The 12702-nt window shown below is 42.9% G+C and overlaps 1 protein-coding gene across 3 annotated transcripts in view; it reads right to left on the bottom strand.

Annotated features, from left to right (window-relative positions):
• Positions 1-12702, bottom strand: part of VPS54 (VPS54 subunit of GARP complex) — an 82273-nt gene that overhangs the window by 16705 nt on the left and 52866 nt on the right. For all 3 annotated transcript variants that reach the window (XR_012903028.2, XM_075925590.2, XM_075925589.2), the window contains exons 12-16: positions 11885-11981; positions 11057-11397; positions 3168-3297; positions 1677-1858; positions 447-556 (exon numbers count right to left, since the gene is read on the bottom strand). Coding sequence is in view for 2 of the 3 variants with exons in the window: in XM_075925590.2 (XP_075781705.1) it covers positions 447-556; positions 1677-1858; positions 3168-3297; positions 11057-11397; positions 11885-11981 (860 nt within the window). In the remaining variant the exon portion in view is untranslated. The remainder of the gene's footprint in view (positions 1-446; positions 557-1676; positions 1859-3167; positions 3298-11056; positions 11398-11884; positions 11982-12702) is intronic.

Genomic DNA, 12702 nt, shown 5'->3' with positions numbered 1-12702 from the left:
GTGGTACAGTAGGAACCTGAGTCCAGATCCTCACATACATCAGTGGCTACACATCATGTTGGATGGAGAAGTCAGTTCTATCTGATGAAGGAGAAATGCTGAGAGCGTACAGCTTAGCAGTTTCCTCTGACATGTCAGTGACACAGCCTGGGAGATGGGGAGGAAGGAGAGGATCTCTGGCATCCTGTAGAGATTACAACCCTCAAGATGGGAATCCCTGAGTTAAAGTCAGGATTTGGTCTTATGCTCTCAGTTTACAAATGGCTGAACGGATTTTCCTTCAACTTTCCCCAAAAATATTTAGATTGAGGTAAGTCCAGCCTTAAAGAGGCATTTCTTTCTCCTCCAGAACAGGAACATGTGAATAAAGCTGTTATAACAGAATAACATTTAACTGTAGCATTTACATGACAAAAAAATGGAGATAATATTAGAAAACATGGCACCTGCTTTTTTTTCAGGTAGAATAATTTTGCCATCTGATACAGAATCAACAAGATCCTGAAACTCAACAGGAACATCGGCTTGCTTCCAGCGCTCGTTATCTAGCAGCAAACTATTTATAAACATAAAAGAAAGGAGGTTAAGTAAATAAAACGTGTCACCCTGAATACTCTACTGCAATGGAACAAAGGCTGTATTGGTTAAAAGATTCAATCACCTGAAATGTTATTAGCAATCAACGCTTATATTGGGGTGCATGATGCTTTACAATAATAAATGAGACATCCCTGCCCTTGCCTGACGAATACGTAGACTGAATAAATAAAATAGCTTGCAAGAAACAAGAATCTGGAAAACATCTTGTGAGGATTACAGAGGGCTTTGGGGTCATTGTAGCTGCAGTGCTTTGTGGAAATGATGTGGTTTGTAATGAAGGACAGGAACGGGGCTAACTGGAAAACTGCTCCATGAGTTCACATCAGACATAACCTAAACATACACCAAAGAGAGTATGGAGGAATTAAGTGGGTGATGAAGAGAAACGGAGCAGCCAGAAGATCAGCTTGACCCCAACGACCAAACCACAGTACAACTGGCCGAGACTTCTTGTCTACATCGGCCACTGCTACAAACTGAAGATGAAAGTAACTGCCATCTTTTCCATTTAATGCAAATTACGGGTAGCCTTATAGCAGGCGGTTACATTCTCCATTATTGGGACATGCTAATGCCTAAAAGTTGACCCCTTTAATAACCACCCCACCACACATCGCTGAGAACAACTGCCCCTACACGCCCACTAGAGACTGGTAACATCTGGGAGCAGCCTCTATGGACATCAGCAGCAGATGGTCCACCTCAGAGCTGTAGAGGGACAACTAATTAAAGGGATCATTTCCAGGCGTTATCAGCCCCTGATGATTGTGCAGAACAAGTTGGCCAAGTTTTAACTTGCGATAGAAATTACAGGAGGTCTTCAATCTTTCTGGTAGCAAATAGAGTCCTCAGCTGGACTATATTTGGGCAGCTCAGTGCAAAGGGATCAAACGACACATAAAGAGAAGATATATAGAGGGGACAGAGCCGTCTATAACAAACCATTATAATAGATTTTCAAAAATAATTTTTCACAATTTGGGTTATGGTGTGCCAGGCACTAACAGATTTGTCTCAAGCCCAACTGCTGAAATTATTCCTTTAAAATGATGGAGGCAGAGTGTGCCCAATGATACCTGAGTTTCGTTTTTCTCTCCTCATGAAATCTATTCACAAATCGATTGGCTTGACTCTGCAGTGCTCCTCGCAACGACATGCTTTTTCTGCCACAGATCTGTTCCGTGTCTAAGATAAATCCTTCCATTAATCGTGACAGGGCGACAAACTCACTGGAATTCAACTTCTCCAGGAAGCCATCCTACATGCAAAGAGAACTGCTGTTAGGAGATGGCATGGCACAAAGTCACAGATGTAGCTAACGACAGAGACAACTAAAAATGAATGGAACCTAAACCGTACACAAAGCATCCCTAGCAAGCCTGTACCACACTAGTACATCACCAGAACTTGCCTCACAACCTGTGCCAATGACAAGTCTCATCCAGGAGCTGCCTGCTTCTGCTCTGAATGGCACAATTTGACATGCTGGGCCTCCACACAGGCACACGCTCCAGCTGTTGTAAATGGTGGCGCCTCAGTATGATGACAGTGGGTTTACAGCCTACAGAACAGACCCACTAAAGCCACCTGTACATTAGGGAGTTTTATGATGTTTAAGCCCTAAAAATTAGTGAAATCCTGGTAACATTGACTATCTGACATAAGGATGATGATGATGATGAAGAATGTGGTTTTTCCTTGCGTAAGCTGAGCGGTAGTGACGTGGCCTCATTGTTCCAAGGGATCATAGTTTAGGACTAACTCTAGGCTAAGTCTTGGAATGGCTCAGCGAGGCCAGGATGCGGTGTCATCACTTCCGTGACAGCGCCCTCAATTTCCACAGAATTTACATTTTCCAGGTTTTGACCTTTCTGGTTTAAAGCTAATCTTCCAAATATGACCCACGGCATAGTTGTCTTACATGGTCTTCAGAGAGACACACAAACAACCTCCCTGGGGGAGCTGTGCCCCACACACAGCCTGACAAAATCCATTTCAAATGTTAACATTAGTATCTATGCCTCTGCCTAGACCAAGAATTTTTCCCTAACATTTCCTGCCATTGCTAGCACTGGTTCAGTGGCCCTAGAGACAGGGCTCTTGGGGAGTCTTAAAGGCAGGAGCGGCTGACATTTTAAAGCACTGTGTCACTTTACCCTGCTTAAAGCACGTCTATACAGGTTAAAATACTACCAGATGCCACATCTAGTCTATGCTAATCGTAGCAATGATGGGAGCATAAGTGGGAGCTGCAAAGACGGGATTATAGAGAAACCACCCTACCATTCACAAAGTCAATTTCTGGGCTGCTCATTTCAGGGGAAAGCAGAAATACTCTATTTAAGCAGTGCATTACAAACGATATATTATGTTAATGACAGTGAGCTCCTGGGCATTAGGTAACACTCAGTACCTTTGATGACATGAGCAGTTACTCGATGTTAATAAGCATGGAACTTCAAAAGTCTAAAGTCTACAGAAAATGCTGTTTAATAGTCAAAAACCAGCAAATAGCTTTTTGAAGTTTTTCATTATGGATGCTGAACTGGATGACCCAAACTCCTTACCTTTGCTCTTGCCATGAGGAACTTGACTGAACGATCGTGGCAGATATCAGAGGCACTGTAAAGTAGCTCTTGAATGTTATTGGCCAGTTTTCCCAGTTCCAGATCAGTCAGTTTCATATCCTCACTGATCCTGAAAATGACGAAAATGTTTGTTTGCGAATGATTTTACAAATACTGTGCTCTACATGCAGTGTCTAATCACTTGCCAAGGAAGGAAAGAACAGGGTCATAGCACAGGTGTCCGACACAGCAGGTTATATGTAATGTATAACTTCAGGCAGCTGGAGATTTCTAACCTTCGGTCACCTCTGTATCAGTCTCTGTAGCAAGTGAATGCATGGTTCTGTTCTCCTATATTTAGTTTAAAACCCACTCAAATAAGGTACTTCCGGCAGATCACTGCACAGCAAGTATTAGTATATTTTTTGACTTCTGCTGGTTAAATGTTACCCAATCCATGTAATTATTTTCACACCATCACTTTGAGATAGGATGTAAGCGATTTGTCGACTACCCAATAAGCACAAACTGGGGGGAACCAACTTAAAAACTGCATGGCACAGCTCTGCCAGCGCTCAGCAAGCTGTGTGTGTAATTTGCTGATCTGGTGAGGCTGCTGCGAGGGTTGTAGGTGTTGACAGTGTGTGTGGAGGGAGAGAACTTGCAGGCATGTGCAGCTGAAATGGGAGGGTGCTGCACAGGCACATGCTCTCATGCAGCTACACATGCCCTATTACAAATGCTAAAAAGCAGCTGTGTGAACCCAAAAAGAAGGTTGTCCAAATCAGCACATAGCAATACAATGAGCATGTTTTATAATAAGAAACTATTGGATCAGCTGAAGGGTGGTCCTTGTCACTGAAGTCCTCCATCTCCAGCAAGGCCAACAAATCCACTGGTCATCTCAGCAAACAGCTCTAAGATGGTGTTCAGCCCCTTCCCTTCTCCTTGCATCCTGATTTAATTCTCCTGGCTGTTGTCCTCATCATGGCGCATTTCTCTTCTGGGAGCTCCAGCCCTCTCCACCACCTGGTTAAGTTGGCTGGGAAGGTCCTTGCTAAAGACCCTGTCTAGTCGCTTGCTAGAACTGACACATCAGGGAGTCATCACCGGACCTTGATCCTTGTCTGTTCTGTGGGCTTTTAGGATCATCGTCTCAAATCCTTTCTTCTGGCCACCCCTATGCTTCAGAGTGCTCTGCACCAAGCACAGATGGCTGCTCAAATACATGTTCAGTGTGATGATTCCCCACCCCCCGCCTTATGAGGATTGGCTTGTGACTGTGATATATGCATAACTCAAAGATGCAGTATGCAAAATAGGTCATGTAACATTTCCATTTTAGTTAGAATCTGCTGGAACTGTATATCCTACTTCTGTGCACATATCATTCTTGTATGTGAAGTCGGAAATACGAAGTGTGGATCTGTTTAGAGTTCTGAATGTGCTAATGAGGGCCCATACTGGTGCCCTAGAAGCTTAATGACTCAGAGGTCAACTCAGCAACCTGTAAACAGCTTTGTTTGTTCTGTAAGCCCAAATAGTGGTTGATCCTAGAAAGACATGTGACCTTACCACCTGGTACTGGAATCCATTTTGAACCTAGTATTAGGACAAGAAGCAATGGGCTTAAACTGCAGTAAGGGAGGTTTAGGTTGGACATTAGGAAAAACTTCCTGTCAGGTTGGTGAATCACTGGAATAAGCTGCCTAGGGAGGTTGTGGAATCTCCACCTTTGAAGATATTTAAGGTTAGATAAATGTCTATCAGGGATGGTCTAGACCAGTGGTTTCCAAACTTTTTGGCATCACGACCCCTTCTTGATTTTTGAGAAACCCTCACACCCCCCCTCCCAAAAAAATAGCAGCAAAATTTGGGGTGGGGTTGACGGGGGTGTGTGGGGCTGGGTCGCCTGACGGGGTGTGTGTGTGGCTGGAATTTCTTCATGCCCCCCAGTTTGGGAACCCATGGTCTAGACCAGTGTTTCCCAAATGGTGCTCTGCAGAACCCTGGGGGTTCCACGAAGCGAATGTAAGGGTTCCGCGAGAACCCGAACGCTCCCCTCCCCCGCCCATAAAGAGACAGAGGAGCCCGGCACGCAAAGACGCTGGCTCCTTCCCCGCTCCCCTTTCAGACATCTCCCGCGTCCCCCGCTGCCGCTCTGCTTTTACCACCGGACCTAGCAGCAGCAACAGCTGCTTGTCCCGCTTCTGCCCGATCAACCCAAGATCCCTCTCCCACTGCCGCTCTGCTTTTACCACCGGACGCGGGAGAGGGATCTTGGGTTGATCAGGAAGAAGCGGGACAAGCACCTAATGCTGCTGCTAGGTCCCTTGGTAAAGGCAGCATGTGTGTGTGTGTGGGGGGGGGGGGGAGTACTATTAGTGAGTGGAACACCGGAACTCCTACTCACTGTGAGGATCAGAACAAATCCCCATACACACTGTGAGGACACGTGGCTCCTGTGCGTGACTTTAAGTTTAAGAATTCAATCTAATATCAAAATTCCCCATGGATCGTTGGTTAAAAGAAGGAACTTTAAAGAGAAAAGTGAGTACGTCAAACTCCAATATTTTTACTGAAACCAGCAAGGAAAATACTGAGGCAGCTCAAGTTAATTATGAAAAATTTCAGCTGACTAATAAGAAACGCAGGTATTGTAAGGACTATTTGGCATTTGGATTCACAAGCAATGGAAATAAAGATGTAAGCTACAAAGTAAGCTATCGTATATCGCTCGCCGAAGAAGCACACACTACTGGGGAAATCACTCATAAAACCATGTGCAAAAGATATTGTGATGTGTATGTTGGATCAGGAGTCTAGTAAAAAAGTTGAGGCTGTGCCACTATCAAACAATACTGTCACACGTCACATTCACGATCTTGCTGCTGACATCGAGAAGGAGCTTATTTTTCGGCTGCATTTATGTGATGCATATGCATTACAATTAGATGTTGCAGGTCTTGCAGTTCTGCTTGTATTTGTCCGTTATGATTTTAATAGTTCTATTGAAGAAGACTTACTTTTATGTGAATTTTTGCAAACCAATACAACTGGTGAGAATATATTCAATTGCATCAATAACTTTATGAAAACACATCAAATAAGCTGGGAAAAATGTGTTAATGTGTGCAGTGATGGTGCCAAAGCAATGGTAGGAACAGTGGCTGGCGCTGTAACATGAATAAAAAATGTAGCACCAAACTGCACCAGCAGTCACTGCATTCTCCACAGACACGCTCTGGTAGTTAAGAATATTTCTCCCTCTCTTAAAAATGTGTTGGACGAAGCAGTACAGATTATTAATTATATAAAAACTCGACCATTACAATCAAGACTGTTCAAAATTATGTGCGAAGATATGGGTAGTCAGCACACAGCCCTGCTTCTACACACAGAAGTCAGGAGGCTATCATGAGGAAAAGTGCTGGTTAGATTATTTGAATTGCATCATGAGCTCTCCGCAAATCTGATGGATCACAAATTCCAACTGTCTGATCGTTTAACAGACTTTTGTGGTTATCTAGTGTTGCGTATCTTGCAGACATCTTTACAAAACTAAATGAAGTAAATCTGTCGCTGCAAGGAAAGAATGTAAATATTTTTAATGCGAAAGAAAATTTTTGTCATTGTCACGGAAGCTACAGTTTTGGATCTCATCTGTAGGACGAAATGATTTGGATTGTTTACCAACTCTGAATGATTTCCTTGAAGAAAATGGATACAAACTTGATGAAGATATTCGCAGCGACATTGCAGATCATCTCCACGATTTATACACGAACATCATTAAGTATTTTCCAAACATCAATGACAACAATACCTGGATTCGAAATCCATTAAGTTTAACAGAAAAGCCAGTCAGTTTTTCTACACAAGATTATGAAAACCTAATTGAAATTGCTTCAGATGGCTAATTAATACAAAAATTTAAAGAAGTTTCTCTGATTACATTTTGGAGTGACTTATGTCAAAGTCAAGAATATTCATCTTTATCAAGACGTGCAATTTGTCAGCTGTTACCCTTTGCCAGTACATACTTATGCGAAACTGGGTTCTCGAACTATGCAGCAATGAAAACGAAATACAGAAATCGACTGAATGCTGCGCCAGATATGCGAATCCAACTTTCTAGTATTAAACCAAATATAAAAAGAATTTGCCAAGAAAAGAAGAAAAACCACTCTTCGCATTGAAAACTATGAATATAATTAATATTATGTGATAGTTTTATTTTTTGTACATATTTAATATGATTTTTGTTGAATATAAATGAATGGTGTTATATTCAATATGTTGAATTTAAATGAATGGTGATCTCATGACCATATTTAGCATCTTATTACTACCAATTGTGGTGTACTGGTAGCGTGTGTGTGTTTGGGCGTGGTTTTTTTTTTTTTGCTCGACAAACTTAATCCCTGGCTAGCGGGTTCCTTGAAATTTTTCTGAGTTTGAAAGGGTTTCGTGATCAAAAAAAATTGGGAAACACTGGTCTAGACAGTACTGGGTCCTGCCATGAGACCAGGGGACTGGACTCAATGATCTCTTGAGGTCCCTTCCAGTTCTAGTGTTCTATGATTTTCCATGAAAGGGGGGATGCAAAACAAAGGAGTCCGACCCTGAAGGAAATCCAAGAGTGGAGAACCGTTTTAGGTCGGGGGTTGCTAACACACAGAAAAATCCCCAGGCCTGAGGTTGCCCCTCCCTGAGTTAAACAATGGGAAGCAATCAGTTGGCTTTTGAAACTGCCTGGTACAACTTAAGTGAATTCAAAAGAACTCTAAAGAAGGTGGAGATCCAAGTCAGAGGGGAAAACTTGGATGCTTATACCTGAAGTAAGAATGACTATTTAGGACAAGAATTTGCATGTAACAAGTTTCTTAGTGAATTAGAAGTAGCTACTGTGTTTTCTATTCATTTTAATTTAGTGACTTACTTTGATTCACTTGCAACCACTTAAATTCTACTTTTTGTACTTAATAAAAACCCTTATTTATTATCATCAGGCCCAGTGTAAATAATTGTTACCTGGGGAGAAGTAACCACCATGCATATCTGTCTTTCACTGAGAAAGAGAGTTTACCTTATCAGCTTTCCCAGTGTAAAACTTTTACAGAGAAAGGAGGGTTTATTTGGGCTTTTGATCCCTTCACGGGTTAGTTTCCTGGATATGGAGTTCTCCCTAAGCTGAAGTGTGTCTGTTGCTCTGCAGAACAGTGTTTACCCCAACTCTATGCCTTGTCTGGGGGAGACCAGAGGATCTTGCCCAGCAGGAGAAGGTAGTGGTGAGTCTCAAAGAGCAAGAAGGCAGGCATCAATGGCAAGATCAAACACTGGGGACCAATCCCAAAGGGGACTTCTTTGATTGCACCCCGTCATATAGATCTTGGAATTCTTATTGTATTTCTGCAGCTGGAGCTCAACAAGATCTTCATCCTACCGAGAGATGAAGTTGTGGGTATCTCAGTCAACAGTACGCTATGTCATTTCAAATGGTTCTGCTTCATAAAGCTCTGCACCTACAGCCGCTTACAATGAAAATGGACGGAGCTGAGTTTCACATACTGTGCCGACCTATAGAGTTATGGTAGTTCCTCATTTAACGTATCTTGGTTAACACTGTTTCACTGCGGTGTTGATTATCTCTTAGAACACTGAAAGTTGTGCAATTCTCCCTTATAATGTCATTTGGTTGCCTGCTTTGTCCACTACTTGCAGGGTTTTCTGGAAACGCAGCCTGTCCTTGTGGGGGTTTCGAACCAAAGTGGACTGGGAGCCCCCTATATGCTCCACTAAGTTCCCTGTAACTCCCCCACTACCCTGCTTGGAGTAGCTCCTAAGAGACTCCTGCTTGCTCTGTGACGGGGGGTGGGGGGGGGGCAGGAAAGGGGTGCTGATGTCAATAAGTCCCCCCTTCTCCAGGATCCAGGCCCCACTGTATATACCTCACCTCCACATAGAAGGATATCACAGCTACAGAGTCTTCTGTCTGGACTTCCTGATCTACTAAAAAGGGTAGTGTACTTGAGTGGGGCCAGCAAACTTAAAGGAGCAATGCACATCTCTGCCTCTTTCTCAAACACACACACACAGCATGTGTGTGTCTGTCCTTTTCACATACAGTTTGTGTGTGTCTGTTGCACAGGCCCCTGCCCCCACTTGGCACTGCACATCTGTACATGCCCTGCCTGGAAGAGAGAGCAGTACACACTAGTGGGGGTCCATTATCATGTTCACTTTCTGCAGGGAAGTGTTTGCAGACACTACCCTGCATCTATTGCGTCTCTCCCTCCTGCTTCATCCAGGCTACCTCAAGAGCGTGAGGCTACATTACCAACATGTTAAACCTTGAGGGCTCAGCGTGTTAAACCTTGAGGCCCCGACATGCCGCGCTGCTGCCTCCGTAGTGTGGGGTGCCAGGCAGCAGCTGGTCTGTGAAGAGAGCCAGTTCAAAAACCAGCTCTCCTCACAGACCAGCTGCCTGTCGCCCCGTGCTGCTGCCTCTGATACAGAGGCGGCAGCAGCACAGGGTGGCAGTAGCCCCTATCCAGGGGGGTCTGAGTTCCCGGACCCGGTGCAAGCTGGAACTGAGCCAGGCTGCCTGTCCGCCTGGCTCCTAATGCACTTTAAATGCAGAGCTGCAGCAGGGGTAGATCCCAGTTCCGTCACAATCCAGGACTGAGCCGGGCTGCTGGCCAGCCTGCAAAAATATTAACTGGTGGGGGTGGGGAGAAATGCATGTAGTCTATAGCAATAACCTATAAGCTTTTGTTTATCGGTTAATCGACTGTATTATTACATCCCTATCCACCACCTCAACTAAGCCTCACACTCACCATTGCTGTGCACACTACTAAATTGTTTAAAACGTATACTGTATATGTATATACTTCCTTTTGTCTGCTGAAAAAGATTCCCCTGGAACCTAACCCTCTTATTTACATTAATTCTTACAAAGAAATTGGATTTGCTTAACATCTTTTTGCTTAAAGTAGCATTTTTCAGGAACATAAATACATGATTAAGTGAGGAGTTACTGTGGGTGGCTTCCAGACGAGAAGAGCCCTGAACAATGGAGATATACCTATCTAATGGAACTGAAAGGGACCTTGAGAGGTCATCAAGTCCCGTCCCCTACCCTCACAGCAGGACCAAGTAGCATCCCTGACAGATTTGCCCCAGATCCCTAAATGGCCCCCTCAAGGATTGAACTCACAACCCTAGATTTAGCAAATCAATGCTCAAACCACTGAGCTATTCCTCCCCCAGAATGCAGAAAGTGCCCAGAAAGGCTACTCTTGTGGTGCCTGGACCCATGGGAAATCAGTAGGAGGACTATTTGCACTGACTATGTCACCACAATTGTGGGGATGCATCCACTCGGCCACTCCTACCCCTATTACATACGGAAGCAACTTTGTTCACTGGCTCTCAGTTGACAAATCAGCTGTAGAACTGGCATGGGAACTTTCAACCAGTTGAGGGATACTATGACTAACTAATTTCACTAATGTGTACACACACACACACACACACACACACACCCCACCCCCGAAACAGGAAAAGCAGTGGGTTTCTGTTGCACAAGGGTTGACATCTCCTCATGCAACTGCTCACTGTGAGCAACAGGTGACCTAGTGAGGAACCAAAGAAGGTGCAGTCTGTGGTTCCTTCTGCCCTCCCAGAGAGTGGGTGTGGGATGGAGGAACGCTTAATGACTGTGGAAGCCAGTTCATCCATTATCTACATAAGCAATCTGAACCAGAGTGAATTGTACACTGTCATCAATAAACTGACAATGCCTGCATGGTACATTATAAAGGCAACACTGTTAGACGACAGGAATCAACACTGTAAGTAATCTAGCAGAGATGTTTACTTACATAATCTCTACCACACTCGGTGTAACGGAAGAGGACGTTTGTTCTTTGCTGGATGAAGAGTCAGTAGTGCACTCCGGTTCAGATACCGAATCACTGCTGCAGGCTTCACTGTTTGGCGACGCATTTCTTTGAGAAGCATTGTCAACTGCTACCGATGGGAGGTCCCCCTCACTGAATGCATCACTTATAAATATGCCTTCGTGAGTCAGATAAGCTACTTCTGTATCCACAGTATTGTCTTTTGAAGGGTTCTGCTGCATTGAAGCTTCTTCCAGTTCCCTGGTCCTTTGGTTCTTGCTTAGAACCAAGAGAACTACGCTACGAATAATACTTAAGGTTGCCTAGGATCAAATATAATGTTTATTTACAAAACAATTAACACAATTTTACTTTGACAAAGATATTTTCTTTTGACAGGAAACAAGCAAATGTAAATATGTACTGGTTTTATTTCTTGAATCACTACTTCAAGTCAAAGGAACTGGTCTTCAACAGTGGCTAGCACCAGATGATTCTAAGACAGGTGCAAGAAACCCCTATATATGGGGTAATCTGCCCCTCAAGAAGGACTCATCCTAATCACTAATAACTTGAGCCTGAAATAAATCATGAAACAAGAAGTTGTATCTCCTTTCCAATATGCTCTTTGTTAGCGTAAGCCATCATAACTCTGTTCATCATCTAGGTTCAACCTCTTCTGGAATTCAAGTTTAGGATTTTGTAGTCAAAATTAACATTTTATATTCCAATCAGAAAATAAATCTAGCTCAATTCTGAATCAATGTCTGAAATGAGGATATGAAACACTTGGGAAAGGAATATACTTACTTTAATTCTTTTGAGAAAGATAGTACATTTAGAAAAAATATTCTTCAGTAGATCAAACCACTGAGGAAAATTCATCATCCGCATTTGATCTGCGAGCCTAGGAAAACAGTATTTGAGAGGCAACAATTATTTACCTTTGAAGTGATCTCCTGACAAGGCTAACTACTGACATTTAAAGGAAAAACAGACCATCAAAACCATGAATTTAAAGAAAGTTATTCAATCAAGAAAACAGACAATAATATAAGCAGTAGTGTCTTGATTAATAAGTGGGGGGCTAAAAATATATCACGTCAGAAAAATGAATGCCTCCATTAACATTCAGCTTTTTAAAAGCACCAATGCCCTTCTTTCGTAAAAATGGAAAGTGTTGCTCAGACTCCATTACACTCAAGGCACATGTTAATGATAATTGTCAGCAAGCACAGAAGAAAAATAACCAAGATTGGCTATGAAAGATTTTTTTTTTTTTTTTTTTTTAACTGGAAAAGCAAAAATATTGGGATGATGCTCCTTTGTTACTGTACTGTAAGGATGTAATGCATTCGGTCTGGCAAAAGGCAGAAAAATGCATCTCCAAACCAAAATAAATCTCATAATATACAAATCTATCTCCTAGCAGAATCTGTAAAGTGATGCTTTTCAACCTTTACTGACTCTATATATGTGTTTGAAAGCTAGCAGGAAAAAGGGAAGTTACTCACTTTCAATATCTGGTTTTACAAACCAAATTGGCCCCAAATCTAAAATTGAAAGCAATAATGGCTTCCTGTTTCGCCTTGTTTGTGGGTCTAATTTTGCTCTTTTTGGGTAGGTGG

The sequence above is a fragment of the Pelodiscus sinensis genome, chromosome 3 (genome assembly GCF_052426305.1).
Source record: "Pelodiscus sinensis isolate ZL-2025 chromosome 3, ASM5242630v1, whole genome shotgun sequence".
NCBI lineage: Eukaryota > Metazoa > Chordata > Testudines > Trionychidae > Pelodiscus > Pelodiscus sinensis.
Note: the sequence above shows the minus strand (reverse complement) of the source record. Positions and strands in the feature narration are given on the sequence as shown.